The following is a 27,255-nucleotide window of genomic DNA, read 5'->3' on the forward strand; positions in this document are numbered from 1 at the left end:
CCCAGGGAAAAGGGTAAGGGGAAAGTCGACTTCTTGTTGGTTTGGTTTTTTGGTTGCTTCTAGTATCTGAGCTTCGTTAGCAGCTCGTGAATCTGGCGCTGTACACTGCAGGTCCACTAAACCCCAACCAGAGGACTGATGACGTTTTCAGAATGAAAACCCCGCAGGTGCCACTGGAGAAGGGCAATGGACACGAGTGCTGAGTCCCTTGGGAGATCCCTTCTCTCCTCCAAAAGAATAGATTATAAGAAATAAATATATTGTTATAGATAGACTTTAAATTTGCCTGTCTGAGTTCAGACAAAAATGAGTTATGTTAGAAAATAAATGTATTTTAGAAGATTTGTGAGGTAACCTACTTACAAAGAAAATGCAAGCATTAGGCTAAACGCCAAAGTCATCCTTCGGCTGCGAGATGGTTCAACATGTGGGCAGTCATCTAGTGAGAAAGCTAAAAATAAGTGAAAAATTTATTAAAAAGTGAAAAATTGTCGAATATGATTGTATTTACGATCTACAATAATCAATAAGTTTTCATCACTTATAATCATTACACTGTTTATAAAATTATTTTTGGCCATTTGAAAGCATAATAAATCATTTTCTTAAACAGAGATTGTGTTGGGCAAGCAGAATTTCCATGACGTCACCCTTCACAAAGTTAACAATACTAAATACATTCATGTATATATACATTTATTTATGTTATGAAAATCAAAATGTGTTATTTTGTACAAAAAAAACTGATATACTATATAAAATATAGCCTTGGTAGATTATTTTATGTCAAATTCTTGAAATATTACCCTGATAGAAAAAACAGTGCCCATCTATTCTGGGTTCTTATTGGCTCAATTTTAAAAAACCTTTTTAAATGTTTATTTTGTAATGTTGGCACAATTATACTTTCTCCACCTAACTTATTTTAAACAGACTTGTGTCTCATAAAAGTACATTGTAGTCAAGTGACCGTAAATGACCGTAAATGATCCCTTGTACTGGAATTGTTCCAGTCCGTTTCCAGTTAGATCATTGCCTGCAAGTGGATCATCTCCGTGCCGTTTCAGACAAGAGAGTCTGTAGGATCAAAAGGAGCGATTTGTTATCTCTTCCTCTTTAATTAGTCCTGTCAACCTTTGTTATAAACTCCTCCCTCTGTTTCTGTTTTCTGTCTCGGTTTCGCACAGTAAACTGAAACTCATAACAACAGTCACGCCGTTTGACGTGCAATCTGCATTTTTGAGAGTAGGTTTTATTTAATCTGATTCTAAACGTCAAGGTATAATAATAATAGGGACAACAATAGTTGTTCAATTAAACCTTTATTTATTTGGATATTTTGTGAAGTGAGTTATCAAGTTAACAGACTTAACAATGTCAGTTTTTATTGTATAACAGTCCTGACAGTCATTTTCATTTATTGCATTTCAACAGATGATAATTCAGTCAATCATTTGTGTAATGTGCACCCGGTGTGCACGGTAGGCCTACATTAAGTTTTCACTGTTGTATTCATTTTTAGGAAGGGTTTTAATCCGTTGGTACCCAACCAACCGAACCAAGCCCACAGAAACCAAACCAAACTGGCTTGCATTTTTGCATGCATCATATATTCATATATTCTTTATTCACAGCTTATTTTACATAAGCCATTAAGACTTCATTAAGACTTTTACATAAGACTTCAACGCAACTGCGTCACTTCAACGGTCTCTGCGCATCGGGACTCCAGTAGGTGATGACTCAAGCCCCTTCTGAGTTTCTCCTTTGTCTCTGGGCCGGATGACCTGCCCTTGGCAGCAGGATTTTGAATCCACTCCTCCAACAGTTTAGAAGAACAAACAAAAACAAGATTGGCAAGATGGTGAATAAATATTTATAAATTGGGTAACAGAGCATGTACACTAACATACTGCACAAACGTTTAGGGTCACACTCTCACTAACTTTATTTAGCTTCTTGTTGTCTCACACTGAGGTGCTTTTTAAACAGTAAGCCCATTTCCAATCTACTGTCTTTTTGCCTTTTCTCAGTATAAATACATTTCCAAACATTGTCATTAAGCATGTTGAACGTCTTTTGGTTTGTAAACTTTGTGAAAGACCCCAAAACTTTGAAACTGGGGATGTATATTAACTTTGATATGCTACCTGTCTTGAGGTTCACTGATGTACATTAAGGTTTGGTGAATATTGTTATACTCACTCATTACTGCATTTTTTACCGAAGGGTCCGTTTACCACGGTGTCCCCCACCAAGGTACCACCACTAAACTGTGAACATGGTTGTCCAAAAAATGAAAATGACAGAAAAACATCAACTCTTTTTCATTCAAACTTTAAGCATTGGTAGCATACTTGAAAATTTAGAAAAATGTACTCTCCTTACCCTTTTTTGTTGTTGATCCTAAGCAGAATGTACTGCAAAAAGACAAGATTATTTCCTCATGTTTTATACTGCTGTACACTCGCACCTGTGGGCAAAGGTCGCCATGGTTCTAGAATCATCAAGAGGTCTAAATCTAATCATGGGAAATGAAACTCAACTGGGAATTTCTTGTAAGTGATGTTTACAACTGTGCCATTTCTGCTTTTGGTTTTGTTTTTCATTGCATGCCCTACTTGAATTTTTACAATTTTGACAACTTTTTTTAGATTTCTTACATGGTGTATTTGCATGATATTTTAGCATATTATTATTTTTGTTAACTGTTTGCATGTTGTTCCTTTACTATGTTGACTGAAACGCTGCTCTGATATAAAATAGAATACTAGTGCTTTATTCCTCATTGCTTTAATTTTTTCTTAATAACGTTTATGTTTAGTCTTAGTCGGAGTTTTTACTCTAAATTTCAGGCTGAATTAAGTTAAGTTAGTTTACTTGATTGTCTGTTACTTGAACAGAAATTCATCTTTGACACTGGCACAACATACAATACATCCACATATCACATAATATAAACACATAACACACATGTTCCTGTACAACACATAGGCCTAACTGACCTTTAAAACACATTTTGAACACTTTAAAACAATTGGTTTAAAATGGTTACATTTCAAATTAATTTATCTTTTATATGCATTCCTTTTAGCTATCGGCATGCACAGTCTACGACCTGAAAGAAGAACTTCAAAGCAATGGTGGAGCGGGTGGGTTTGATCTGAGTTGACTGCCATTGCCCCTGTCTCCATAAAGTCTAAAAACAAATCTTGCATTGTTTGTTTCTGGCCGATTATCTTATTTGTTTCATTAATAATTCGCGTCAGTTTATTTTTCTGCCTCATTGCTAAATTTCCATACCAAGCAATAATATTGCATGGTAAAATGCTTTCCATCACAGACCTATACACAATAGTTAGAATCCTCTTATCAATTCTAAAACTTATTTTCTGAGTAGACCTAGTCTTTGCTTGGCTTTCTTGTGTATGAAGTCCACATTTTCCTGGAATGAGAATTTTTCATTAATTACTGTGCCTAAATACTTAAATGTTAAGACTTGCTGCCACTTTACTCCAAGTTATGCATTGTTAACTTAGTTCTAGGTGCCATCTGCTGGTTTTGATGTATTACTGCAACTTCGATTATACAACAAAAATGTGCTTTTGATCTATTAACATTAATGTATTAACATTGGTCATGCACAAACATGAGGCAATTAACTTGCTAAATGGAAACTGAGTTAGTGAATCAGATCATTTTCGCCAGCAATAGGTGTTAAAATGGGTTTTGGATGATGCCAAAGTAGACTAAACACAGGTGAAAATATGTAATACATCATGAATCAAATAAACATATAGTATGTATTATGATTTAAAACACAACACAGATGGTTATTATGGACGTACAGTATATGATGTCATGGCTAATTACAGCTACACTGCCTACTAAATATACTTTTATGAACATCTGCATTGAGTAAAGATGAAAAGGACATTTGAATAACTGCACCATCAGCTTCAACATATGTTCACAATTATGTTTTATTCTAAAACAATATAATACATATAATACACAAACAAATTTGTCATGATAATAGGGTAAAATAGATTGTTTCTGTTACACATAATTTAGGAAAGCAAACCATTTCAACCAGACATGGAATTTATCAGTATACATTAAATCAGCATCCAGGTGTCAGATTCAGTAACGAGTAATGATAAGCTGCAGGTAAAACCAAACATTAACATTTTCACATGGCATGACTGACGAAAAAGGTCAATTTCAAAGTGAATTTGCAATGTTAAGAACTTTATAAGGAACTGCACTTTCCTTGCATTACTGTGGCTTAACAACATGAAATGTCCTCTCTGGGTCAATGAAACATTCAACATTGGCCATAAAACAACATTGAACCGAGGGGAAAATACAAAAGACGACTGCTATGAAATTTACAATTTCATGCCATACACGTCATGTGTTGATGCGGGGAATGTCAAACCAGATCCAGAAAGTCAATTCTTGAAGATGCATGCACAGTCAGGGACAATGTTTAGAAGGACCACAGAAACCTCAAGCCACTACAGTGACAATTTAATAACTTTAAAATGTTGCATATTTATATAGACTGATGGAACAGGCATGGCTTTGATTCGTTCACAGTCCAGCTCAAAAATATTAGTGACCCCCAAGATTCTCCAGTTCAAAAAACAAGCCCTTTATCAGAAATTCAGCCCCTAAACCATGATGATCAGATTGTAAGAATACTAAATCAAATCCAATAACCCGGCATGCTGATCAGAGACTCCAGTGTTAATAGACCAGAAGGGCATTTTGCTAAACTGAAAGAGCCATGTGAAGGAAGGTCTTTCAAAACATTTTGTCCTCTTGGCAATGCAACAATGCGCTTTTGTACATTGGAAAACAATCAAACTTGGGCAAAAGAATACATTGTAAAGAAAAAAGGCTAAGACAGCGCTGAGTATTTGATGGTTCCTTCCCAGTTGTCAGCTGTCATACACTTAAAAGTTTCTAAGAGGAGTCTCTAGACTTTTCATTGGTTCATACGCATTCGTTTCTCTTCTGTCAGCCACACTAACGTTTGGAGAGCTCACTGGATAACCAGTCCAGTCCTTCATACAGTCCAGTGCCCTGTGTAGCGCAGGTTGCTTGAACATACCACTGCATTAAAAGAGGTACAATAATCAATAATACTGTCATTGCGCAAGACGATTCAACAGAAATCAAGACATACTGTAAATAAGTAAGAATAAAGTGCAAAAGGCCGCATGCATAAATTTTATGTTGCTCTATCATGATCTTTATTCATTACAATTGCATGTAAAAGAGCTTTTGTGTTTCACAGAAAGAACAAAGTCATCTTTATTTAAACGTCATAAGGGCGATGTTAACTTTTACTTTAAGCAAAGTGTATACAGGGATTATACAAAAAAAGTGCGTGTGTACCGTTCTGCTGCGTAGACTCTGTAGGCCAAGTTTGTCTGTGAGTTCACTGACAGCCATGGCGTTAGGCAGATCCTGTTTGTTAGAGAAAACCAGCAACACTGCGTCCCTCAGTTCATCTTCCTGTAACTGTACACACACAGGAAAAGGCCGATGAGGCAACTTAACCACATTAAGCAAACAAAATCACAAAAAACGGTTTCTACACACAAACGTCTTGATACATACCACTTGGCTGTTTTGTGCAAGCAAACCACAAAATCAGAATAAAAAAAATCTTACCATTTTAGAAAGTTCCTCTGCAGATTCTGCTACTCTCTCTCTGTCGTTGCTGTCCACCACAAAGATCAGACCCTGAAGACATAGATAGATAAGCAGAGGGAACAAATAGACAGCAGGTCTAGCAGTCACTGAAAAGACTTCAATGGTTATACTGATTGAGTTGCCACTATTAATATTCACCCTTAAAATGTTTAGTAGGAAATTTGCTGGAAACAGTAATAGTAATTACCTTCTCTCTAAACCATTTAAAAATCATACTACTTAAAATAAAAACTTGAACAACCTGTTGCTAAGATCATACCTGTGTGTTCTGAAAATAGTGTCTCCACAGAGGTCGAATCTTGTCCTGGCCACCAACATCCCACACGGTGAAACAGATGTTCTTGTATTCAACAGTCTCCACATTAAAACCTGTCAAATAGTAATACAATATTTAGCAATGTAACCGCACACAACTTAATAGTGGAAATTCTCCTTTGTAAAGAAATGCGGAGTTGACTCTGGCTGACCAATTTAATGATGTAAACAACACATCTATGAAGACAGTCAGTGGATGTTGACATAACGAAAGGAAACAAACGTAGAGAAAAAAAGGTCCAAACCCAAACGATAATAGGATTTACAGGTGCATATCGCTTACTTAATCAATCAATCAAATTAACTTATTTTCTTTGACATCATAAAACTTTCATAAAGTAAAACTTTAAAGAACTGTACAGTGCTATGGTTTAGGTTCTGCTCTTTACAGCCACACCCTCTTACCTATGGTGGGTATGGTGGTCACAATTTCTCCAAGTTTCAGTTTGTACAATATTGTGGTTTTGCCTGCAGCATCCAGGCCCACTGTGAAACAGATAAAAAAATAGAAATTATGTTTGTAAACAATAAAAACAGATTCAGAATATACCAATCATTTAAAATATGTATGCTAATATACTAAATCACAGCAGAAAACAGCAGAAAATAACTGTATTGTGCTTATAATCAAACTAATGTTAAATAATACTACACAAGAACTGATAAGCTAGTATTTATAAAGAGTACTATGCCAGTTAAACTAAATTAGCACGTTACTGCACTGGTTTTATTACTGCAGTTACATATCGAACTGCACTACAATTCTAAACAAATTACACAATATACAACATTTCTAGTATTCAAAACTAGTATAACTAAGTGCACATCTAGATTAAAGTAAAACATAAAGTACACACACTATATTTGCTAATATATACTAAAATAACTAGAATCTAAACCATACTAAGCTGTCAATTGCTATTCTTAACCCTCTCAATAATCGGTCGCGCATCGAACATTTAAAGAAATTCCACACCAAATTAAATTATACAAAACTGGGGGGTTCGTATCATAGTCTTTGCATAATTTTCCAGGCAAGATAATGCCCAACTGAAACAGCTCATTTCTACTTTCTTAAAAACACAATTTATTATGAAAGAGAACAGTCATTCGTAGCCGTAAGAGCTGTTATTTTAAGGAAATGCTCAAATTGCGAAAGTTGGCTGACGCTGCTAGCACCGCTAACGTTGATATGAGAATTCGCACTCACCCATGAGAATTCTCATCTGTTTCTTTCCGAACAGTCTGCTAAACAGCGACGATATGGTCAGACCCATGACGAAGATTAATAACAAACCAACTAAAACTACGAGAATATTCCTAAAGTTTTAAGATTTTTGGTGTGATGCTCGCCTGGCTGTCAGGAAACCGTACCGACTCTTCTGAGCTTGCGCAACGCCACGTCACGGCCGCCGTGGAAGATATGACGTAACTTCCGACGAGTGGCGTTAAACTTTAATTTACTTTGAATGAGCATATGAACACAAAAATCATCAGAGGTGGACAGTAGTGAAGCGTTTTTACTCTCAAGTGCATTTACAAGTATCTTTACTAGTATAGAGTTTTTACTTTGGAAAAAAAAGACTTTACTACATTATTAAAAAGCATAATATCATATTAGCTACTTTTACTCTTAATTTCATTAATAACGTCACGTCGTTTTTCCCCTTTATTACTTAAGCACACAAATCTAGTACTTTCTCACTTGTACTCAAGTATTTTTACTCAAGAATTTTACTTAAGTTTAGGCAAAAAGTACTAGATTTATTAAGGTAAAAAAATTATGAAATGTGGAATAAAAAGATATACGCTATATAATGCAGTGAAATAAATGATAAAAATACTTCTGATTTATATTGTTTCCGACACATCTATAAACTATAAGCAAATAAGGTAAGATCTTATTTGCTTGTCAGTTTTATCATTCTGTGGAACATTGTGTATACAACTTTATGCACCATAATTTAAAATGGAAAATAAATTGTCCCATCGATCTGCAAAGTTTGAAAGCTGTGCCACATTAATTGTAGTCCAGTAAAACACACATTCTCTCGCAGGATAAATATGATGAGCAAAATATGTATGAGACTTTTAACATTTTATTTCAGAGGGGATATAGAATTATGACATTTAAGTCTTGAACTCATTACAAAATTGGCAGTATAAGAGGCTTGACATTGTAATTTGAAGCAGAGACTATTTGCATTTAACTACATGTAAACCTATACGCATGTCAGAAGTGCATATCTAGTCCTGGCAACATACACCCAAACCATCTAATCACAACCCTAGAGTTAACCTAACCTCAACATTACCGACAGGTGTGTTAAAGTGTGGTTGGAACAAACTAACCAGAAAGGCAAATCTCCTTCTAACAGCAGGATTGAGAGTCCCTGCTACAAGGAATATTACAGCCTATTAATATGATTCTAAGGAATGAAAACACCTTCAGAAAGGCAACTCATTTTTGTTGTCAGAGTACATAAATTAATAAAAACCCATACAAATAAATATCCATCCAAGGTATCCATTTTGTTTTTATCAGATCTTTATTCTCACAGGGGTGGATCTTGTGGTAGTTCCAGCAAGGGCAGGGCATACGCCAGAATGAGGAAGTGTCTCAAAACAGCCCTCTCCCTGCTCACCTTAATCAGAGAAAAAAGGGCTTTTTTGATTATTGGAGTGTCCATTTAAAGTTATTTTCCAATGCACCTTGACAAAGGTGCCAACATGCATCTTTAAACACGTGTAAAAAAAAAAAAAACATGAAGCTGGATTGTCCAGAACTCTGGGATTTAAAAACAATTCATCCCTCTCCAGTCCATAACATGCAGGGCCTTGACATACACTTACATATTGAACAATGGCGGTAACAGGACAGGAAGTAAGATTATGTTATTAATTCTATCATGGATGACAACATATTGCTGTTAATACTTCATGTACCATTTTGTTCCAAACATCTCAAATAATCTGTTGGTGGCAAAGTCCCTGAAATCAGCCTTCTGCAACATAAATTAATATGTAGCTGTACAAAACACCCCCCAGAATAAAATAGACTGCTGTGAAATAGAATGTTCCTTGAGCAGCGGGGCCTGTGACTCGGTTTAGGCAGCACTGCAACAGAAATCTTGTGGTGAGCTTCAATGCACAACAGCTTCAACAACTTAAGACACGACTACTCCCCACTTGCGAGAGGATCCCCTCTACCCAGAATTACTTCCACACTTCCCTTCTCTTGTGCCATAATGCTCTCACAGTTATCAAGTAAACGTGCAATTTAAGCATTATTTTACAGTCATAGAAAACAATCAGATTCCTAAGGAAAAAAATTTAAAAGAACATTAGTAGGAATACAGCATAGAAAAAGACAAATAGGATAGATTAGAAACGATGCTGAACACTTGATAGCTCCTCCACACCTGTCTGTCCAAACACACGCACTCACACAAGTTCTTGAGGACAGAGTTTACGCGCTGATATCCTCTGTCGTTTAAGGTTCACACACATCTGGTCACTGTCAACACACATACTAGTGCTTGGAGAGCTCATTTGATAACCAATCCAATCCTTCATAAAGTCCGGTCCCTTGTGTAGCACAGGTTGCTTGAACATACCACTACGGAAGAAAAGACGGAGGAACATGTAAGCAATACAAACTACTGTATGTTGGAATAACTTTAGTAATGTGTGTGTACCGTTCTGCTGCGTAGACTCTGTAGGCCAAGTTTGTCTGTGAGTTCACTGACAGCCATGGCGTTAGGCAGATCCTGTTTGTTAGCGAAAACCAGCAACACTGCGTCCCTTAGTTCATCTTCCTGCAACTGCATAGACAAAAGAAGCAGGGGTAAGTCAAAGGGAACATTTATACTGCAATACATCATATCTCATTAATTACGTGAAGTGATGTATCAAAAAATAGTGTGGCCAAAAATAGATCTAATGCCCTGCATTAGATCTAAACTAATATAACTATGAAATATTACTGTAATTGATGCCATTATCGATTATGGACTAACAATAACAATCAACAGTTTACTTGGGTAAGAAAGAATCCAACATATAACTGGAAATATATATATAAATTCAGTAACAGGATCCCAGTCAAGAAATGTGCAACTAAGCTGATGTACAATCAGTTGTATTCTGTACTCGAGTCTGCCACAATATTGTAATGTCTCTGAGGTATGTTCATTTGGGCTTTAAAAAGTTATGAAGAATTAACTGCAAAAAACTGAATTTAAAGGGGTGCTGCAACGGTGTGTCATGAATTCTGACTTCTTTACGATGTTAAACGTGCTGGTCAACTTGCCAAAAAAGGAGTTGGCCGTATGACGTAGTATTTCTGTGCTCGATACACTCCCCCAGCAATCGTACAGGTTTCGGAACGTTTTTTTCAAACATATAACACTGTTTCGTAACAATTTTTCTTAGTCCCTTATTGGAAAATTCTCCCGGAAAAGCACGCGGCAGCAAGGAGAGCAGGAGAAGTAGCATGCGCAGACGTCACTTCCACTTGTGTGGAGGAGAGAGAGAGAGAGAGCATACGTTCGCGAAGTTCAGGTGTTTGTTTGTTCCCTGCATTTCAGTGATGTATGTTATATAAACGGTGGACATAACGCTGAATTTGGAGATTGTTTGAAACTGATATATGGAGCCGTCCCAGCGCCAAAAGATGCCGGACATGAACCACATGCGGTGAAACTGATGTCTGCGTTTTGTTGGCAATGGGTGTGCACGTGCTTTAGTTCAGCCTACCCCTCCCCACCGCACGCGCCGTATGCTTTCGGAAATAATCGTACAGCTGTATCTATCTTTTATAAATGTGATCAAACTAAATACTCTTCGAAGATACGAAGTATGCAATACTACTCTATAGGTACTCAAGATTAATATGAGATTGGCAGAAACCGCGTGTGTTAGGGCCGCTTTAATGATTAAAATGAATGTGGGTAAAAGAGCAAGTCTTACCATTTTAGAAAGCTCTTCTGCAGATTCTGCCACTCTCTCTCTGTCGTTGCTGTCCACAACAAAGATCAGACCCTGAAGATGAAGGAAAAGTAGTATGCTTCATTATATACACAAAATATTTCATCACTAAGAGTACAGCACATCTCAACCAATAGTTTGCATTTGAAAAAGCATTTATAAATGAGAGACCACAAATGAATCACTATGGCCTATCAAAGCATTTCTAAAGCAAGATCATACCTGTGTGTTCTGAAAATAGTGTCTCCACAGAGGTCGAATCTTGTCCTGACCACCAACATCCCACACAGTGAAACAGATGTTCTTATATTCAACAGTCTCCACATTAAAACCTGAAAACAATACAGTTTAATGAAAACAACAATTTGACAGAACATTAAACAAATTAACTTGGCTATAATGAGATTTGATAAGCAATAATAGCCAGGCCAATTGATCATACAATATTTGTGGGCATTATCAATCAAATGCTTCAAAATCAACCTTATTAAAATTCCCAATGAAACCATGCAATAATCAATACAGTACACAGAACAAGGAAACAACCCTAAAAAAATGACACTCATCTACAAGACGACATATTACCAGAAGAGACACATACAGATCAATGTAGTTTCCATTAAAACCAATACAATTCATGTATGTTCATTAAACTATTACAATTTCTACTACAAAGAGGGATCAGGAAATAATCTCACCTATAGTAGGAATAGTGGTCACGATCTCTCCCAGTTTTAGTTTGTAAAGTATTGTGGTTTTACCTGCAGCGTCCAAACCCACTGAAACACAAAAAACAGAACGTTAGCTCTGAATAATGTTATTTCATCCATTTATTCAGGCTGTGTCTGAGGCTAGCAAGCTAGCATTAGCCACTCTGCAAGACATTTAATATGGAGTTTCGTAATAAAATGTAGATATTGTTAAAACCACGACTATTTTAGTTCCACACGAAATCTCTGTGGTATATTAAAAAAAAAAAACGTGATTACTTTATATAAAAAAGAACATGATAAAAACTGAAGCGAATGTCCGGTGAACACTCACTCACCCATCAGTATTCTCATTTGTTTCTTGCCAAACAGTCTCCCAAAAAGCGATGAGATCGTGAGGCCCATGATGATTTTAAAGAAGACTTAATAAAGCAAATGTAATAATATATTTTAATTAATATTCTCTCTTTGTGCTCGGTCTGTCTCGCCGGTCGCTTGACGCGTTGCCACGTAAGAAGAGGAGCCACCGTGGAAGAGTTGACGTCACTTCCCGCCCCGAGCAGACTCCCTGTGGTGACGTCACAATTATTCATAACTTCCGGAGTTTTAGGAACGCCGACGTTTCATAGCCTGTAATGAATGAACAACTATTGACATTTTTCCTAAATCTTTAAAATAAAACAAAGTTGTGATTCGTTAACAATAGAAATTCTAACGGGTTTCATTACAAGTACCGTTATGAACCATCAGCTGTTTGCACTTAAAACCATTACAAAATTCCTTTATGTAGCCTAAAGTGTTCTGGGCCTTATTATTCCAGTAGATTAATTGTGTTCTATTGGTTCACATCCACCAACAAAACCCAACACATTACTAGCCGAGACCCACAGAGAGCATTAGTTTCCATTCCACTAAAACCAACACAATTCCCATTAGAATCATTAACTCAATTAGAATTTATGTTCTGTTTTTTTAACACATACATGTTAAAGTGAACCGTTTTAGTTAGTTTTTAGTCTTCTAAAATTCTTCTGAATTTGCATCGGCCAAATATGCTGTCAAACTAGAGCACATGCCTTTTTGAGCAGTAGAGGGCACTGCATACTACAGTAATTGTGCAGCCTTGGCTCGCGCGTCTGACGTCAATATTTAAATCAATAAATATTCTTAAAATTTAAGTTAAAATGTAGTGCAACATGTTAACAGTTAATGTGATGGAACTACGTGTTTTTTTTTAAACGAAATAGGGGTAGAGTTGTGTATGTACAATGTAACACACATTACATATATATATACAGTATATAATATAAAATACACATATATATAAAATATATAAAATACATGATCATTTCGGTTAGTCATTTGTATGACAGTTATTATAGTGTTGCCAAGAAGTCTCTCCGCGGTGACAAGTACACAACAGATGTGGGATTCCCCATGAAAAACAACACATCAGTACAGGTGAGAGTAGACGTCACGTGGTCACAGCTGAGGTTCAAGGTACAGGTAAAACAGCGGGCAGTCAGACAGGTGCTGTACCTGCATGACACACACAACACAGAGCTGGCATGTAGTTCAAGGAATATCCTACAAGTCTTCGATATGAACTCCGTCGTCATGAACTCAAGTGGTGGATGGACAGACAAAAGGGTAATAAATCAATTTACAATTTACACGTTGTACCATTATCTGACACTACATAGGCTATTGCTTTAACGAACAGTAATTAAACATAAAACAATTGCAAACACTAAAAGATCGATCTACATTCTATTCGATAAGGTTGTGTGTTCTTTATGGTCGTATACAGATTTCGGCTCTGTCTGGGGTCTACGTCTCGTGTTTGAGTTTAAGGTAAGAAAGTCTTACATTTAAGGAAAATAGAAAAGTTATGCGCACGCATGCAATCCTTATAGCTAATAAATCTGAACCGAAGGGCATTGCAGTGCGTTAGAAAAAGCTTAAACATAAAAAGAGAATCCAGATTGTTGTGTATGACATGTAAGGCTTTGAGGAATTTACATGTGGCATACATGTCACTTACAGAGTTGCCCGATCCATAATTACTCACCAACTTTCAGGACTAACCCCTAGGGACAGCGACCCCCGCCAGGGTCCACTCACCCTTAAAGCGATAGTTCACCCAAAAATAAAAATTCAACAAAAAGAGATATTTTGAAGAATGTTGTTATCTCTTATAAGTATCTATTATTTTTTGTCAAAATGTAATGTTTTTCTCTTTTTGGTTTGCAGTTTGCTAGGTAGCTGTTCTGTCATAGTAGTATCCATTTTAAGGAGATCACATCTCAGTGTACAGGTGAGTCACAGTGAAAAGACATTTGAGAGAAATTCAGTGCTATTGTGAAACCAGTGTTTGTAGAGACCAAGATAACCAGTAAGACTAACTTTTATAGTATATATTGGATAAACATACAGTATTCTCGATAGCGCTGGTTTTGCATTTTGTATTTCATTAGAAACTTATAGGTAAATATTCTCGTAAATTAAAACGCTTGTGAATTTTATCATCCAGACTAAAATGATTATGTCATTTTTTGCAGTTTGTTAAAAGCCTGCTATGTGCGGTGAAGTAGCAGATTCTGCTCTGCCAGCTTTCTATATATTGTGCCTCACTCTTTTAAGTGTGTGTTTTACTGTGTCTTATTTCTTAGGCAACAACAGTAGCCATGTTTACTGTAGTGAAAACATTATGTGTTCACATAGCAATATGATTCACTTCACAAGTCAAAAGTGTGACAACTAGCCCCGGTCTTCGCTATATGTGAAGGTGATACTTCATTATATCATGAATAAGTATCTGATTAAACCATAAATCTAAATTGGCACGTAACTTCTCATTTGAATAAATATTGCATTTCGGAATATAATAATATTATTGAATGAGAATTTGATAAATCAACATTCCTTGGTTCACATTTAAAGTACACATACATTCCACACTATTGCTACAGAAGTCAATAGGGAAGATCAATATTGGCAGTGTACACACACACACACACATGGTGTGAATGAAAATCAAGCACCACATCGCTCTCTTGATAAAAGAAAGACTTCTTTTGCAAAGTTCACCGTTGATTGCAAACACATTTTTTAAATATTGCTTCAACAGTCTTATTCAGTTGACTCTCACCATTTGCAAATAAGGTGCTAAAGGTACTGATTGCTCATACTATATGTTTCTCATTGTTCTTGTGTTGCAGGCAAAGCCTCTTCTTCAGCTGGCCCTGGCAGATTTTCTAGCTTCAGCTGTTTTGATGGGCACCATCGTAATTAACTTCCTATCCTACGACACTTTGCCAGTGAAAACCAGTGAAAAGTTGTGCAACTATGGATTGCCTTTATCTTTGGTGAGAAACAACAGGCACAGAAACATGCATCAATTATACAGCAGCACTGACACATTAAACAACATTATTAAACTATTTTAAATAAGTTTAAAAGTATTCAGCTGATTAAAAATGTTTGCTAAAAAAAGATCTTATGTAACACGTTCTAATGCATTCGTAGAACAATTTCTTTTTTATTATGCAACATCTTTCTTCAGCAGTATAGAAAAATGCTCCTCTTGGGAAAAAAGAAATGTTTATACAGTGCTTATAGATTTTCTGTTTTTTTGTGGCAAGCCATAAAACAATTAAAGTTATATATGTACATACAGAAGAACTGAGTCATGCATGACCCTATTTACTTAGAGATCGGGACAGGACGAGAACTATTTATAAATGCTCTAAAGTACCAGACTTCCAGTGAAATGTCACACACCTAATTATTCTTGAATATTTGTGTCTCTTTTCACAATAATAGAAAAGTCATAAGCATTCGTTTACACTCTCTTTCTCTTTAGACATTCTACTGCATTTCATTTCTGCTCGTCATCATTTACGCCTTTGAGTCCGCATACGTGTTTCAAGGATGGAGAGAAAGAGCAGAAACGGAAGGATTTGAAAACCAGGTGAACAGACACACGCACGCCGTGTCACTAAACATCAGATCAATGCCTCTGCTTTTGCATAACGTGACAACACCAATGAACATTTGCTGATGTTTCAGCGTACCACATTCCCCTCATTTTCTTTCTTTCGTTTTATTCTTCATGTAGAATTATCTCATTGTGCTTCGTGATTCTAAATTATACGTCTAGAATATGCAGTATATTTTGTTTGTGGTTCATTCATTTAAAATGTACTTATTTTTATCTATTCATTACCACAGTCACTCCGCAGGAGGAGGATGTTTTGCCTGTTCTATATTACCGTGTGGTGAGTAGTTTTGTTTAACCCTTTACAAATAGTATGCTTTAAATTGATCTATGTAACGCTCTGTACTTTATTACACTAGGCTTGTTCCAATAATTGGCTACATCGTCTATGTTAAAACAGTCACAGTTATGCAAGCGACTCTTACGCCCCCAAACAAGCTCATTACATACGTCAGCAGTGCGCCGGACACCGCCAGGTTTTGCGACAGGTGAGAACACGTGTCTGCATTTGCGTGTACGTGTTTGTGTCACCTTACTTAATCTGTTTCTGTTTCCTTCTCCAGCTGCATTCTGTTTCTGCATATAACAAATGACACCTGCCCAACTGTGGTAAGCAATACTGAGACACCGAACGCCACGAATACGTTTTTTTATATATTTGAATGAAAAGAAGTGATTCAGTCATCTTTTGTCACAGGATCCAGGTCATGCAGAGTTCATTCAAGTTTTCACGCTCACCAGTGTGATGACTGTCCTCGTATGCTGCACTGTGGGTATTCTTCTTTCAATACTTGCTTATAAAGTGTATTACTGCTATCTTTAAAATGAATTCTACTTGGTATGTAATGCAAAGACAGTAATGCACCTGTGTGCAAATACTGTACATTGTTTTTAAATGTTCTTTTTCTTCCTGTACAGGTGGTATACTGGAAGTTACAGAGCTGGTATAGGAATTATAAGAGCACAACCATGTTCAGATTGTCCCAGAATCATCCAGGTGGAATTTGGTCTTCGGCACGATACATGATTCTTGTTATCATATTCTGCTGGGCACCAGGTCAGTATAATAACACCCACATGTACAGCTGCGGAAACAAATAAGAGGCCATTTCAAAATCAGTTTTTTTTGTACTATTTATAGGCATTTGCCAAGGTAAAATGATCATTTCTGTTTCATTCTGTGAACTACTAACTATATTTCTCACAAATTTTGAAAAACTACCCAGTTTCTATTGAAAATAAAAAATGGAGAAAAGATGCTCTGTAATTTTCAGACTTCAAATACTGCAAAGAAAACATGTTTGTATTCACTTTTAAGCAGCACAACACTAATATTTGTACAATAATGTATTTAGGAAAAGTTCAAAAAATATTTTTTATGTGATAACCTGGATTTTATCACAGTTTTCATGTGTCATGCTGTCAGTCTTTCACGTTGCTGTTGGATGACTTGATGTCACTCCTGAGGTTTGATTTTGTTGAAATTCAACAGACTGGAATGGACAAAAAAATACATCTAAAAAGGCTGATTTAATGAAAATTCGTGACGATCTCTTTTTTATCTGCGGCTGTATTTACTCTACACACACACGCAATATAGTGCAAACACACATGCGCACACAAATGCTTTACTGTGAGAATAACTGTTAATAATAAATCAAACTGTAAATTCCCTGAGATTTGAACCTTTTGTCTTGGCATTGCTAGTGCCAGAAACACATAACACATTATATTTTAAAACCACTGTATTCAAAATCAAGAACAGATACTAGGACGTTTTGCTATGAAAGATCACCCAAAATTTTATTTCCATTGTATGTTTGTCTCTATATAACCCTGGTCTTATTTGGGATATTTTTTTCTTTTCCACAGGTCTGCTTCTGGTCAGTCTATCCTTTGCGTCATCCACGATTAGACAAAATCTATTTCCTCTCTATGTCATACAGGTACACTGTGTTTTGTAAAATAACATGCACACACACTATGTGAAAACGATTGGAATAAGAAATTGTATGACTGTTAGTCCAGGAGTTTTACCTTCATATATACAGTATGCTAGTGTTCGTTGACAAAATCCCATTTACAAGAAAATGTACAGTCTTGTTGATTTGTAAATATTGAGTATTTCGTGTCACTGCAAAGTGGTGGACTGCAGTAGCAGAGCTATGTTGTGTTCTTTGATTCTATAAAATCTAGTACAGTATTTTCAGCCGGTTTAATTGTGTGATTTGTGTCATTGTCTAGGCGATGTCGGTATCACTGCAGGGGTTTCTGAACAGTATTGTGTATGCGTGGAGACGACGCAATTTCAGAGACGCTGTGCTTGGAGAGCGTATGCCGCTCATGGCCTATTCACAAAAAGCTTTCTTTGATCAATCATTAAATGATCCATTAGGACATTAAACTATAAGATGACCTGCATGTGTGTGTGATGTGAGAATTTAGATGTGCTTTAAATGTTTTTTATTTATTTTTTAAACCTGCAAGAAGTGTTATATGTTACTGTCTGTAAACTATACTTGAAATGCATTAAATAATAGTGAAATTTGAACAATAATTAAGATATCATTACCTGATTATATCATTAGTTGTTTATTCACATACTTTCAAGACTGATATTATATGGAAACATTGTATTTCTTACATACCTGCAGTTTTGTTTAATAAATCAGTCGGTGTAATATTTCATCATGTGACATGCTTGTTCTTGCGGTTTCATTGCTTTAACCGACAATGACTATGCAAGTAGTCACAGGTCTGTTAGTAATGTTTTTAATAGTCAATGATTCTGTGCGATCCCATAAAGTTTGGTAGCACAGCACAATGTGCACTAAAAATTATGGCTGCAGGTCACAGAGGGTGCACTGTTTATTGTGTTAACCGAAACAATTGATTAAATGTGCTTTTTTTCCAAACGTTTTTTCTGTGTATAATTTGATAAAAATAAAATTAAACAAAACATATCTGTGGATGATGAAATTGCATAAAACACCGGAGTTCTATGAGAAACATACTGTATAATAAGCTTGAGGTAAAAATCTCATTTCAAGACAGACCTAATGTAGCCTACCATGAGCTCGGAGGTTGTTAAGATACAAGCCTCAACAAGTCAGTGTAATTTCATTTAAAAAATGTGTTTAATAGCCAAAATGTCTGAGGTGATCTTAACAAAGGATTGAATTAAATTGTTTTGGCAGCCGTTCCTGTATGAGTCATCAGCTGAACTTTTTTTGAGGTCAAGGTCTTGAAAAAGCTTTGCGTGAAGCAAAGTTCCTCTTTCTGTATCACCTGCGGTTGGAAATTCATGTTGGCCAAATGACAAAAATATGGTTTCAGTTTCAGTGAGCCACTTCTATTATGCGTGAATGTATAACATTTGATCTACAATGTGACCTCCACTGTGACTACGGTAAACGGAAATGAAATTTTACATTCAGAGCAGATAAAACTGACCCATTTTACATTATTTGTATGAGGTAGCAATAATATACTGTAAGCACCTATCTAGATTTATTGTTTTGATAGCAGTAACCAGGTTACAATATAATGGGGTATTTTATAACGGCTTAGAACTCCACTCAGCCAATCAGAATCAAGGACCAGAACTGACCGTTTTATAATGAATGATCATTGGCACACAATTGACGTAACTGTGTCACATGCTCAGGAAAAATGTCAGGAGTCTGTCCATCAGTGTGTTTATTCCATGTATTCTACATAATTTATATTTTCCCGTTTTTTTTTTTTTTAATGGTGTTATTTGTATATTTGAAAGGTTTTCTTCTTAAGTCTACTGTTTGTTATAAAATGTATTTTAGGGATGTTTTAAAACTTGTGAAAAGTGTTAAATACAATAAATAGGTTCATTAATATTTACGTATTTGATTAATGTTAAAACAAAAGTCATAAAAACTCAACAAAGCTCACAAACAGAAAACAGCAGGTTCACCTGTTCTGTGCTCATTTGGATGCAGTCGCATATAGAGGGCTGGAAACCAAAAACAGCTGGTTTGATCCCTGCGAGAAAGAAAGGAAGCGCATGAACATTGTGTGTTTGTGCAAAACATTGTAATGAGTGCATTGTGATATAAACTCTGCTGTCTTCCTGACCTATATATGCATGGCACCATAACAAAAACAACAGCACCTGGCTGAAATAGACCAATGCCAGGCCGGAGCTGCATGCCCTATTGATCTCTATATTGTGTATGACACTTAATAGGAGTGAATAGAAACCTGCAAGTTGCACAGAAAAATGTGGCTCGTCTTTAAAGATATACGAAGACAAAAAAGTGCGTAACTTACGACATTGAAATGAACATTACTAATGAAAAGTTAATTTATCAACAAACAAACTACATTTAAACAAGAATGTGGAAAGTCAAATGTGCCTGTATTTGAAAGAAAAGCTATGAAGAGTATTTCTACATTATGTGTTAATACAAAAAGAAACTTGTTGAATGTGTAAAAGATTCCTAACACTGTGTGTACATGCCAACATGCATCTGTCTAAAAACAAAAAGGAGAAATACTTTTAATACACTTCTGAAAAATAAAGAAATTCGAAAAGGGACTCTTTTGCCACACAGTCATTTGATAAACATGACTTTCATTTCACTGGAAAAGGGGATTTCTACAGTACATTATGCAAAACAATAAAAAGTAATTATTCTTGCACATAAAAATACATTTTTATATGAATGACTATGTCAGTGAAAATGAAAGAAACTATACAGTAATGATTGTTAAAATGTGATGTTTATTTTCACAGATTGGCTCAATAACAGTCCCATGTACGCTACGTTATAAACAAGACTATAAAAATGATTAACATCTCCTTTTCATTACACCTCACTGTGCACAACACGACATAAAAATCCCATGTAAATTCCCATCTAAGTTAATTATTAGTGTGATTAAAGTAAAAGGGCAAAAGCAAACCATCTCTAGTCCACATCTTAATGCCTATACATTTTACATTTACATTTAGTCATTTAGCAGACGCTTTTATCCAAAGCGACTGACAAATGAGGTAAACAATAGAAGCAATTGGAACAACAGAAGGACAGCAAAAAGCATAAGTGCAGTAAAAACTGGTTTCATAGCCTACCACAGTATACAAATCTAAGGATTTTCGTTTATATTAAGGATAGAAAGAGTTGAAAAGAAATCAGAACTGATCAGTCAGGTGTTGACGGAAGAGATGTGTTTTCAGCGATTCTTAAAGATGGCTACAGATACACAAATGTGGAACAGATCCAGAGAAGGTACGCGAGAGTGATTTTTCCCTTTTTGGGAGGGCACTACAAGACGTTGTTCGTTTGCAGAGCGTAGGGATCTGGCGGGGAAGTCTGTATTAGCAAGTGAAGATATGGGGGTGGTGGTGTTGTAGGCCAAGAGCAGAGCTTTGAATTTGATGCGAGCGACTATAGGGAGCCAATGTAACTTAATGAAGAGAGGAGTGATGTGTGCTCTCTTCGGTTCATTGAAGACCACTCTTGCCGCTGCATTCTGGATCATCTGTAGAGGTTTGGTTGTGCAAGCTGGAAGTCCAGCCAGTAGCGCATTGCAATAGTCCAGTCTGGACAGGACAAGAGCCTGGACTAGGACTTGCATAGCATGCTCGGACATGAACGGTCTAATTTTCCTAATGTTGTAGAGGATGAATCTACAGGACCAGGTGGTGCTGGCAACATGATCCGTGAAGTTAAGCTGATCATCGATCACCACTCCCAGGTTTCTGGGTTTCTTACATCTTATTTGACTTGGCCTGCAATTATAAAAGAAAGAGAGGAAGTCATTAAAAAAAATTAAAAAACGAAACAAAATTATTGGAATTATACTTCTTAAATGTTGATATGATGTGTAACGAAAGACTACAATTGTGCATTATTTATAACCAAAAACAAGGTTTCATGTAGGGTTATAGAGGGAAAAGTTGAACATTTACATTATATTACGATAATTTTACATACAGTATGACCCTTTAGTATCAGCTGACTTCCCTCACTCAGAAGTCCATGGAGAGGGAGCGCTGCTGGACAGGGTTGGCATGGTTACGCATCATCAAGACACCTCCACGGGCCATAACATCATTGTACCCGATCTCCTCCATAACCCGCTCCTCCAGCCCCAACTCCCCATCCTCCAGCACCTCACGCAGACTCTGCACACTGCGGGTGTGCGGACGCGAAACACTTCTGCTCTCATGGAAACTGCTCCAACCTCTGGCCCCTACGATGCCACTCATTTCCTCTGACGCCGGAGCAAGCTGATGTGCTCTGGTAGCCATGGAAAAGGATGCAGCGTTGCCCTGCATGCCGCAGTGATGCTCGCGGATGCAGCGGGACGTGTTGGAGGACCGGCGGAGTTTCTGCATGGTATCCAGCTCCTCAGACAGTTCATCCGACAGCTCGGGCTCACGCATGGAAAAGAGTTCATAATGAGGCGGCTCAAGGACTTCCTGCATCTCAGCTGCACTGAACAAACTCTTGCGATTCAAAACCTTCAGATCCATGAAACAGGTTATGTAGATCAAAATGCAACATTTTACCTTGCACCAATTTTGAGTAATATTTGCTTACTTAACATAAGAACTTTATATTGAACGATTTTTATAAATGCAGAAGGAAAATTTGAAGAGCTTGTGGAGCCCAGGCCACTAAAAATGTGGCATTAGTTTGAATTTACACATGTTGTTTTTCTCATTTAAAGCAGCAATTTCATGATCTAAAGAGTCACCTTTTTTCTTGGTTGGTTCATCTGTATGAATACAGAGATGAGGAGGAGGAGAAAGACCACACCACTAGCCACTCCAATGACAGTGCTATGAGTTTTACTCATCTGCTGGAAAAAACTTTTAGACTTCTTTTCTGCGTATGAAAGAGAGAGAGAGAGAGAGGGAGAGAGAGAGAGAGAGAGAGAGAGAGAGAGAGAGAGAAAACAACAGAATATTTTCTAGCATTTTCAATCAAATCTAATTGTTTGTCCTGAGGTTTAAAATATTTTTTATGCACATAACTTGTTGCACAATTTCATTTAGTAAACAGTTCTCTGATGAATGATTAGTTTGATTTCCTTGTTTAACTTACCCATTCAAATAAAAAAGGTGTCAATGGCGACACACGCAGGTAAACTGCAGAATTACACTTTTTACCTTTGCAATTATTCTCGTCCCAGGGGAACACACAGTTCTGAACACCATTACAGACCAGCGTGTTGTTGATGCACATGTTGCTGTGACAGAAATATGCGTTGGCCAAACATGGAGCTGCAAACCAAACAAGTTACTAATGAGATGCCAGACAGACAGACGATGTAATTCTCATAATGTTCACACGGTGGAGCTCTTACACCAAACATCTGCAATGCTGTATGAACCGTTGGTCAGTCTGATTGGGAGTGCCGTGCAAAAGACTCCTGAGGTCATTTTGAGGGTATAGCTACTCTAATGTAAATTAAATTAAACTTACAATTTCAAACGACTCGTTAATTTTAATTAAAACTGAAAGAGAGACCGCACTTCACAGGACAACAAGTCACTTGTCAAGTCATTTCTGGCAGTTATAGATCATTCATAGACATATTACATATAGACGAATTAATTAAAGTGCAGAAAATGAAAAGTTAAAGGAAAGCTCACGTTCAGCGAAGACCGTGAAGATCATACGAAACCGACTCAGTTTGCTGGTCTCATCGGCCCACATTCGGACCACACCAACAGCGTTGTCAAGTGTGATGTCATTGGCAACGGTACTGCAGAACTTGGCCTTTAGGTCTTCAATGGCATTGCTGCCTTCGTAGATCGCAACAAAGTTCTTTTTACATTCATTTGAGTTCTCCAACTGATAGTCCAGAAAACGCAGATAGATCTGAGAGAGAGAGAGAGAGAGAGAGAGAGAGAGAGAGAGAGAGAGAGAGAGAGAGAGAGAGAGAGAGAGAACAGGTCGCTGCTAGTGAGTACATATAAAACCACATAAAGATTTATTACATGGCTGTCTGGAATACATCATTCTGATTTGATCAATTTGCAGTCTGCAGTCAAATATTTTGTACATCGATTGCTAAACTATTTCTTGTATTTTTTATATTTTATAATTAAATCAATTTAATTTGAATCCATATTCCAGTTCTGTTTTTTATATTTATTATTTAAGTAGAAATGTAAAAAATAAACGCAAAGTAAAGAGGTCCTGTATCACCTCGAAGAGGTTTATTTAGTGCAAATGACTAACTCACTTGGCTTAGTCTTGACATATCTCATTGTCAGTAAAGGAGGAGAGCCCACTTTGCATTACTAACCTTAGACATAGGCGGAGCTCGTATCGTCCATATACAGTCTATTGCTTCCCCTGATTTCACCTTGTTTTCCTCCTCAACCTGACTAGATCTGATTATACCATCTGATCCAGACAGATCAAACTGACAGTCTAAGAAAAGGAGACAAATAACATTAAAATATAACAACATCATACCTTCAGTGTATTTGAGAATGCAGATATCAGATGGGAAGTGTAATACTAATAAATTCTGGGCCACTGAAATATTCAAGAGTTTACATAACGTGTGCGCTAAAGTTTTCATTTACATTTATATTTGCTGGGTTCAGTAATCATAGCAACTGAAACAGAGAGTGTGTGGGCTGAAATTCTGATGAAAATATACTAAAAACATGTCATTTTAGTTGGTAGAATTAAGGCTGCTTTAAATTGGGCGGTGAACACGGCAATGACAATTCAACAGTGTCATGTGCGGGTTTAACGATTTACATTAAACAACAGGTGTGGTCAGAAACTAAACTGATGCCAAATTGCAATAAAACTGCATGTAAACGCTGCGCAACTATCTGACATTTCAAGAGGTGGTTTCCAAAAAAGTCACCTCAACTGCTTTGTCTGGTCAAACAATGAAATCCCCGCTCCCCATCCCCACTGGATCAGTCAAAAATGCAACAACAAACAAACAAAAATGACAACTTACAGTTGTCTCAAAACATTTACCTAGGACAAAGTTTTTCAATAAAGTGGAAGTAATATTTGACCATTTAACAAAATTTACGTCAGCTATTTCATATTCACCTGGAATGGGATTCAGAAGTCCTCCAACATGAAGATGAAAATCAGGATCTAGACATGTTTTTGGAATAAAATCATATTTAAAAATGAGTGAAAACAGAACAGAGAAAAGTTGAAAGATGCATTACATATTATGAAGCACGTGTACCTGCAGTGTATGAATATTCCACCCTGAAGCCCAGTCCCTCTAACTCCTCATCACTGATAAACCTGATCCACATGAAGCGTCCAGAAGAGGTGACCACTCCTGGACTCTGAGCACCGCAGAAACGATTGATCATTGGAGAAAAAGCAAACGGCCCATCACGAATTTCAATGTTATCAAAGCGACACTCAAAGGACGGCTCGATGTAGTACAGGTCATCGAAGACCAGCTGGATTCTCTTGCGTGGATGGACTGATGATGAGACAGTGAAGCAGAAACAGAGCTCATAACATTCCTCAAAAAATCTGAGTAATTAAAAAAATATGTGATGACAGAATGCAATTCACTTGCTTTACACCACGAAACAAATAAGACAGAATGATGAATCATTACTGTGCTTGTGGGTGTGAGGCTCGTACCCTCCAGAATATAAACACACTCCTTGTTTGCAGGGTAGGTCTTTGGGTAGTTTGGAGAACTGAATGATCCTCCATTGGCTGTCTGGATTAAAGTTCCACAGTGAGCTGGCTTCTTATCCTCAATAGCCACATTCTGAGGCAATGCTACGAGAAAGAAAACACACACAAATACATAATGATGACACACATTCAAGACATTAAAGACAAAGAATATAATTAACAGACTTTTCCTTTACATGCACAGATTTGTTTGCCATTTTCTGTTTCTATCTCTGCATGCGGGTCTCTATTCAAGAGTCATAGCTATAGCATTTAACATGTACCAACCTTGAGTTTTCTGTGCCAATGCAAACCCCTCCTCTATCAGGATAAGCAGAAACAAGACTGCAAGACAACACAAACAGTGTTCACATAGACACTTCACTTTTGAAATCTGTGTCAGTCTCACTTCAGGCTGGACATCCAGTGACTTAACAGCATACATTAAACAAATACAGCTTTCAGCCAGCAACATATAGAAAAACAATATTTAGATTTTCTTTTTGTCTATATTCTGTAAAAGATAAATAGAAACGGTCTGGTTAGCAGGAGGTAATTCCATCAGAGCAACAGCGTTCCCTCTTGTGATAATATGGACATAATGATTACAATAAAATGGCTCCATTCAATTAATCAACTTTAATTAACTATGAGTCATTTCACGTGAGTATATACAAACCTGTTTATCAAAAGTTAATTTATGCATAATATATGCAGAGATATAATACCTAAAACACACATTAGACACTTGAAATCATTCTTATAAGATTCGCTTAATAGGACTAGGTGTTATAATTCCACTATTTCAGCAAAAAAATCATGCAAAATATAAAAGTTAAAAAGGAAAGGAACCCAAATTCAATATAGCAAACCGTTTTTGTTTTGTTTACAGTCAAAGGTCGTGACAAAGAATCGGCTTCATTATTTCTGTGTCACGAATACAGATTATGTAATGAGCACATAACCCTGAGAGAATTCGCTGTTTATCCTTCAGGTTTTTGGGAGAGGGTCTGTCCGCGGTTGAGACCCCCATTGAACGCAGCGGGAGCTGTCCATTCAGCACCACACCGAGAGAAAAGCGCGCAGTGTGCCTCCTGCATGCTGCATACTGTGCAGACCGTGACTTATAAGTCAACTTTCATTAAGTAGCCTAAGAAAATGTGGCCTAATCTTTTGATACCTTCACTCTATCATGGTAGAATTTTTGTAAGCTACTGAACTTATTTTATAATTCTCCAAATACGTTTTACACTTGCAAAAACAAGTGGGCATCCGATTCTGAAGGGTTTTTTTTAACAAAGAAACGTCGATATCAACATCAATAAATAATGAAGCAAAGTTAACTCACCCTCTTGCATTTCCACTTCGACTGAACACTTTTGCTCTCAGGAGATTCTTTTCCTCTTGTCTACATTTTCAAAGCCAAAATTAGACTATAATTATTTGTTAACGAAACATTTCCTCCGAAAATTCCGAAAATACATTCGACAGGGAAAGCACAAAACGTATCGACTCTCTGTGCATGAAACCCGTCTTCTGCGAGTTGTGCACTTGAAGATCGGTTACAGTAAGTCTTCATCGAGTTTTCATTGTGATTGTGGTACCACAGAGAAAGCTGTCCTTATGAATATTAAAACGTCTCGCGACATCAGCACGGTACGCGCATCTGATTGGCTGAAGGACGCTAAGCAGGCTCGAGTAAGCTGGCGCCTTAAATCCTCGTGCATATTAATTTCATCACGTCACTAGACGCTCTAGGAAGATTTCGAAAAAGAAAACACGTGGTTGTCATAGTTTTGACAAGAATGTTAAATATCAATATTTTTTGATCAACCTC

General features: G+C 36.8%; 4 protein-coding genes and 1 long non-coding RNA gene across 6 annotated transcripts; 1 reads left to right on the forward strand and 4 right to left on the reverse strand.

The window, feature by feature from the left end:
- Positions 1-1,311: 1,311 nt before the first annotated feature.
- LOC130563084 (uncharacterized) lies at positions 1,312-2,517 on the reverse strand. Its single transcript, XR_008964039.1, has 3 exons — positions 2,389-2,517; positions 2,206-2,273; positions 1,312-1,819 (listed from the first exon to the last, which is right to left on the reverse strand). It is a non-coding gene; the product is annotated as an uncharacterized LOC130563084 (long non-coding RNA).
- A 1,448-nt stretch (positions 2,518-3,965) lies between these two features.
- LOC130562707 (ADP-ribosylation factor 4) lies at positions 3,966-7,446 on the reverse strand. Its single transcript, XM_057347913.1, has 6 exons — positions 7,253-7,446; positions 6,448-6,528; positions 5,987-6,096; positions 5,686-5,757; positions 5,407-5,532; positions 3,966-5,121 (listed from the first exon to the last, which is right to left on the reverse strand). Exons 1-6 carry the CDS (start codon positions 7,317-7,319, stop codon positions 5,035-5,037), a joined length of 543 nt encoding a protein of 180 aa, XP_057203896.1. The 5' UTR covers positions 7,320-7,446; the 3' UTR covers positions 3,966-5,034.
- Positions 7,447-8,568: 1,122 nt separating this feature from the next.
- LOC130562708 (ADP-ribosylation factor 4-like) lies at positions 8,569-12,291 on the reverse strand. Its single transcript, XM_057347914.1, has 6 exons — positions 12,080-12,291; positions 11,730-11,810; positions 11,254-11,363; positions 11,014-11,085; positions 9,741-9,866; positions 8,569-9,661 (listed from the first exon to the last, which is right to left on the reverse strand). The coding sequence occupies exons 1-6, from the start codon at positions 12,144-12,146 to the stop codon at positions 9,575-9,577; spliced, it is 543 nt and encodes a 180-aa protein (XP_057203897.1). The 5' UTR covers positions 12,147-12,291; the 3' UTR covers positions 8,569-9,574.
- A 965-nt stretch (positions 12,292-13,256) lies between these two features.
- Positions 13,257-18,702, forward strand: si:dkey-30c15.2 (uncharacterized protein LOC558938 homolog). Of its 2 annotated transcripts, none has more exons than XM_057347911.1 (12): positions 13,257-13,391; positions 13,552-13,595; positions 13,995-14,058; positions 14,963-15,109; positions 15,607-15,714; positions 15,975-16,021; positions 16,101-16,229; positions 16,305-16,350; positions 16,439-16,510; positions 16,660-16,798; positions 17,614-17,687; positions 17,986-18,702. In XM_057347911.1, the coding sequence occupies exons 1-12, from the start codon at positions 13,344-13,346 to the stop codon at positions 18,142-18,144; spliced, it is 1,077 nt and encodes a 358-aa protein (XP_057203894.1). In that variant the 5' UTR covers positions 13,257-13,343; the 3' UTR covers positions 18,145-18,702. The 2 variants fall into 2 exon arrangements, with proteins under 2 accessions (XP_057203894.1, XP_057203895.1); XM_057347912.1 differs by having other exon boundaries at positions 13,307-13,391; positions 13,524-13,595.
- A 1,789-nt stretch (positions 18,703-20,491) lies between these two features.
- On the reverse strand, positions 20,492-26,988 carry neto2b (neuropilin (NRP) and tolloid (TLL)-like 2b). The gene is made up of 11 exons (XM_057348219.1): positions 26,767-26,988; positions 25,707-25,763; positions 25,380-25,523; positions 24,964-25,212; positions 24,819-24,866; positions 24,043-24,170; positions 23,384-23,612; positions 22,898-23,011; positions 22,483-22,613; positions 21,717-22,246; positions 20,492-21,511 (listed from the first exon to the last, which is right to left on the reverse strand). The coding sequence occupies exons 1-10, from the start codon at positions 26,774-26,776 to the stop codon at positions 21,752-21,754; spliced, it is 1,605 nt and encodes a 534-aa protein (XP_057204202.1). The 5' UTR covers positions 26,777-26,988; the 3' UTR covers positions 20,492-21,511; positions 21,717-21,751.
- Positions 26,989-27,255: the final 267 nt, after the last annotated feature.

Source organism: Triplophysa rosa, linkage group LG12 (genome assembly GCF_024868665.1).
Source record: "Triplophysa rosa linkage group LG12, Trosa_1v2, whole genome shotgun sequence".
Taxonomy (NCBI): Eukaryota; Metazoa; Chordata; class Actinopteri; order Cypriniformes; family Nemacheilidae; genus Triplophysa; species Triplophysa rosa.

Coding starts and splice junctions, on each gene's coding strand:
- LOC130562707 (XM_057347913.1), bottom strand. CDS start 7,319: ATGGGTCTGACCATATCGTCGCTGTTTAGCAGACTGTTCGGAAAGAAA. Junction 6,529..7,252: donor ACAGATGAGAATTCTCATGG/GTGAGTGCGAAT, acceptor TCTGTTTCACAG/TGGGCCTGGATGCTGCAGGC. Junction 5,122..5,406: donor AGAGTCTACGCAGCAGAACG/GTACACACGCAC, acceptor CTTTTAATGCAG/TGGTATGTTCAAGCAACCTG.
- LOC130562708 (XM_057347914.1), bottom strand. CDS start 12,146: ATGGGCCTCACGATCTCATCGCTTTTTGGGAGACTGTTTGGCAAGAAA. Junction 11,086..11,253: donor ACTATTTTCAGAACACACAG/GTATGATCTTGC, acceptor CTTCATCTTCAG/GGTCTGATCTTTGTTGTGGA. Junction 9,662..9,740: donor AGAGTCTACGCAGCAGAACG/GTACACACACAT, acceptor TTTCTTCCGTAG/TGGTATGTTCAAGCAACCTG.
- si:dkey-30c15.2 (XM_057347911.1), top strand. CDS start 13,344: ATGAACTCCGTCGTCATGAACTCAAGTGGTGGATGGACAGACAAAAGG. Junction 15,110..15,606: donor ATGGATTGCCTTTATCTTTG/GTGAGAAACAAC, acceptor CTTTCTCTTTAG/ACATTCTACTGCATTTCATT. Junction 16,511..16,659: donor CTGTCCTCGTATGCTGCACT/GTGGGTATTCTT, acceptor CTTCCTGTACAG/GTGGTATACTGGAAGTTACA.
- neto2b (XM_057348219.1), bottom strand. Junction 25,524..25,706: donor ATTGGCACAGAAAACTCAAG/GTTGGTACATGT, acceptor TCTTTCTCGTAG/CATTGCCTCAGAATGTGGCT. Junction 22,614..22,897: donor GGACGAGAATAATTGCAAAG/GTAAAAAGTGTA, acceptor TTTCATACGCAG/AAAAGAAGTCTAAAAGTTTT.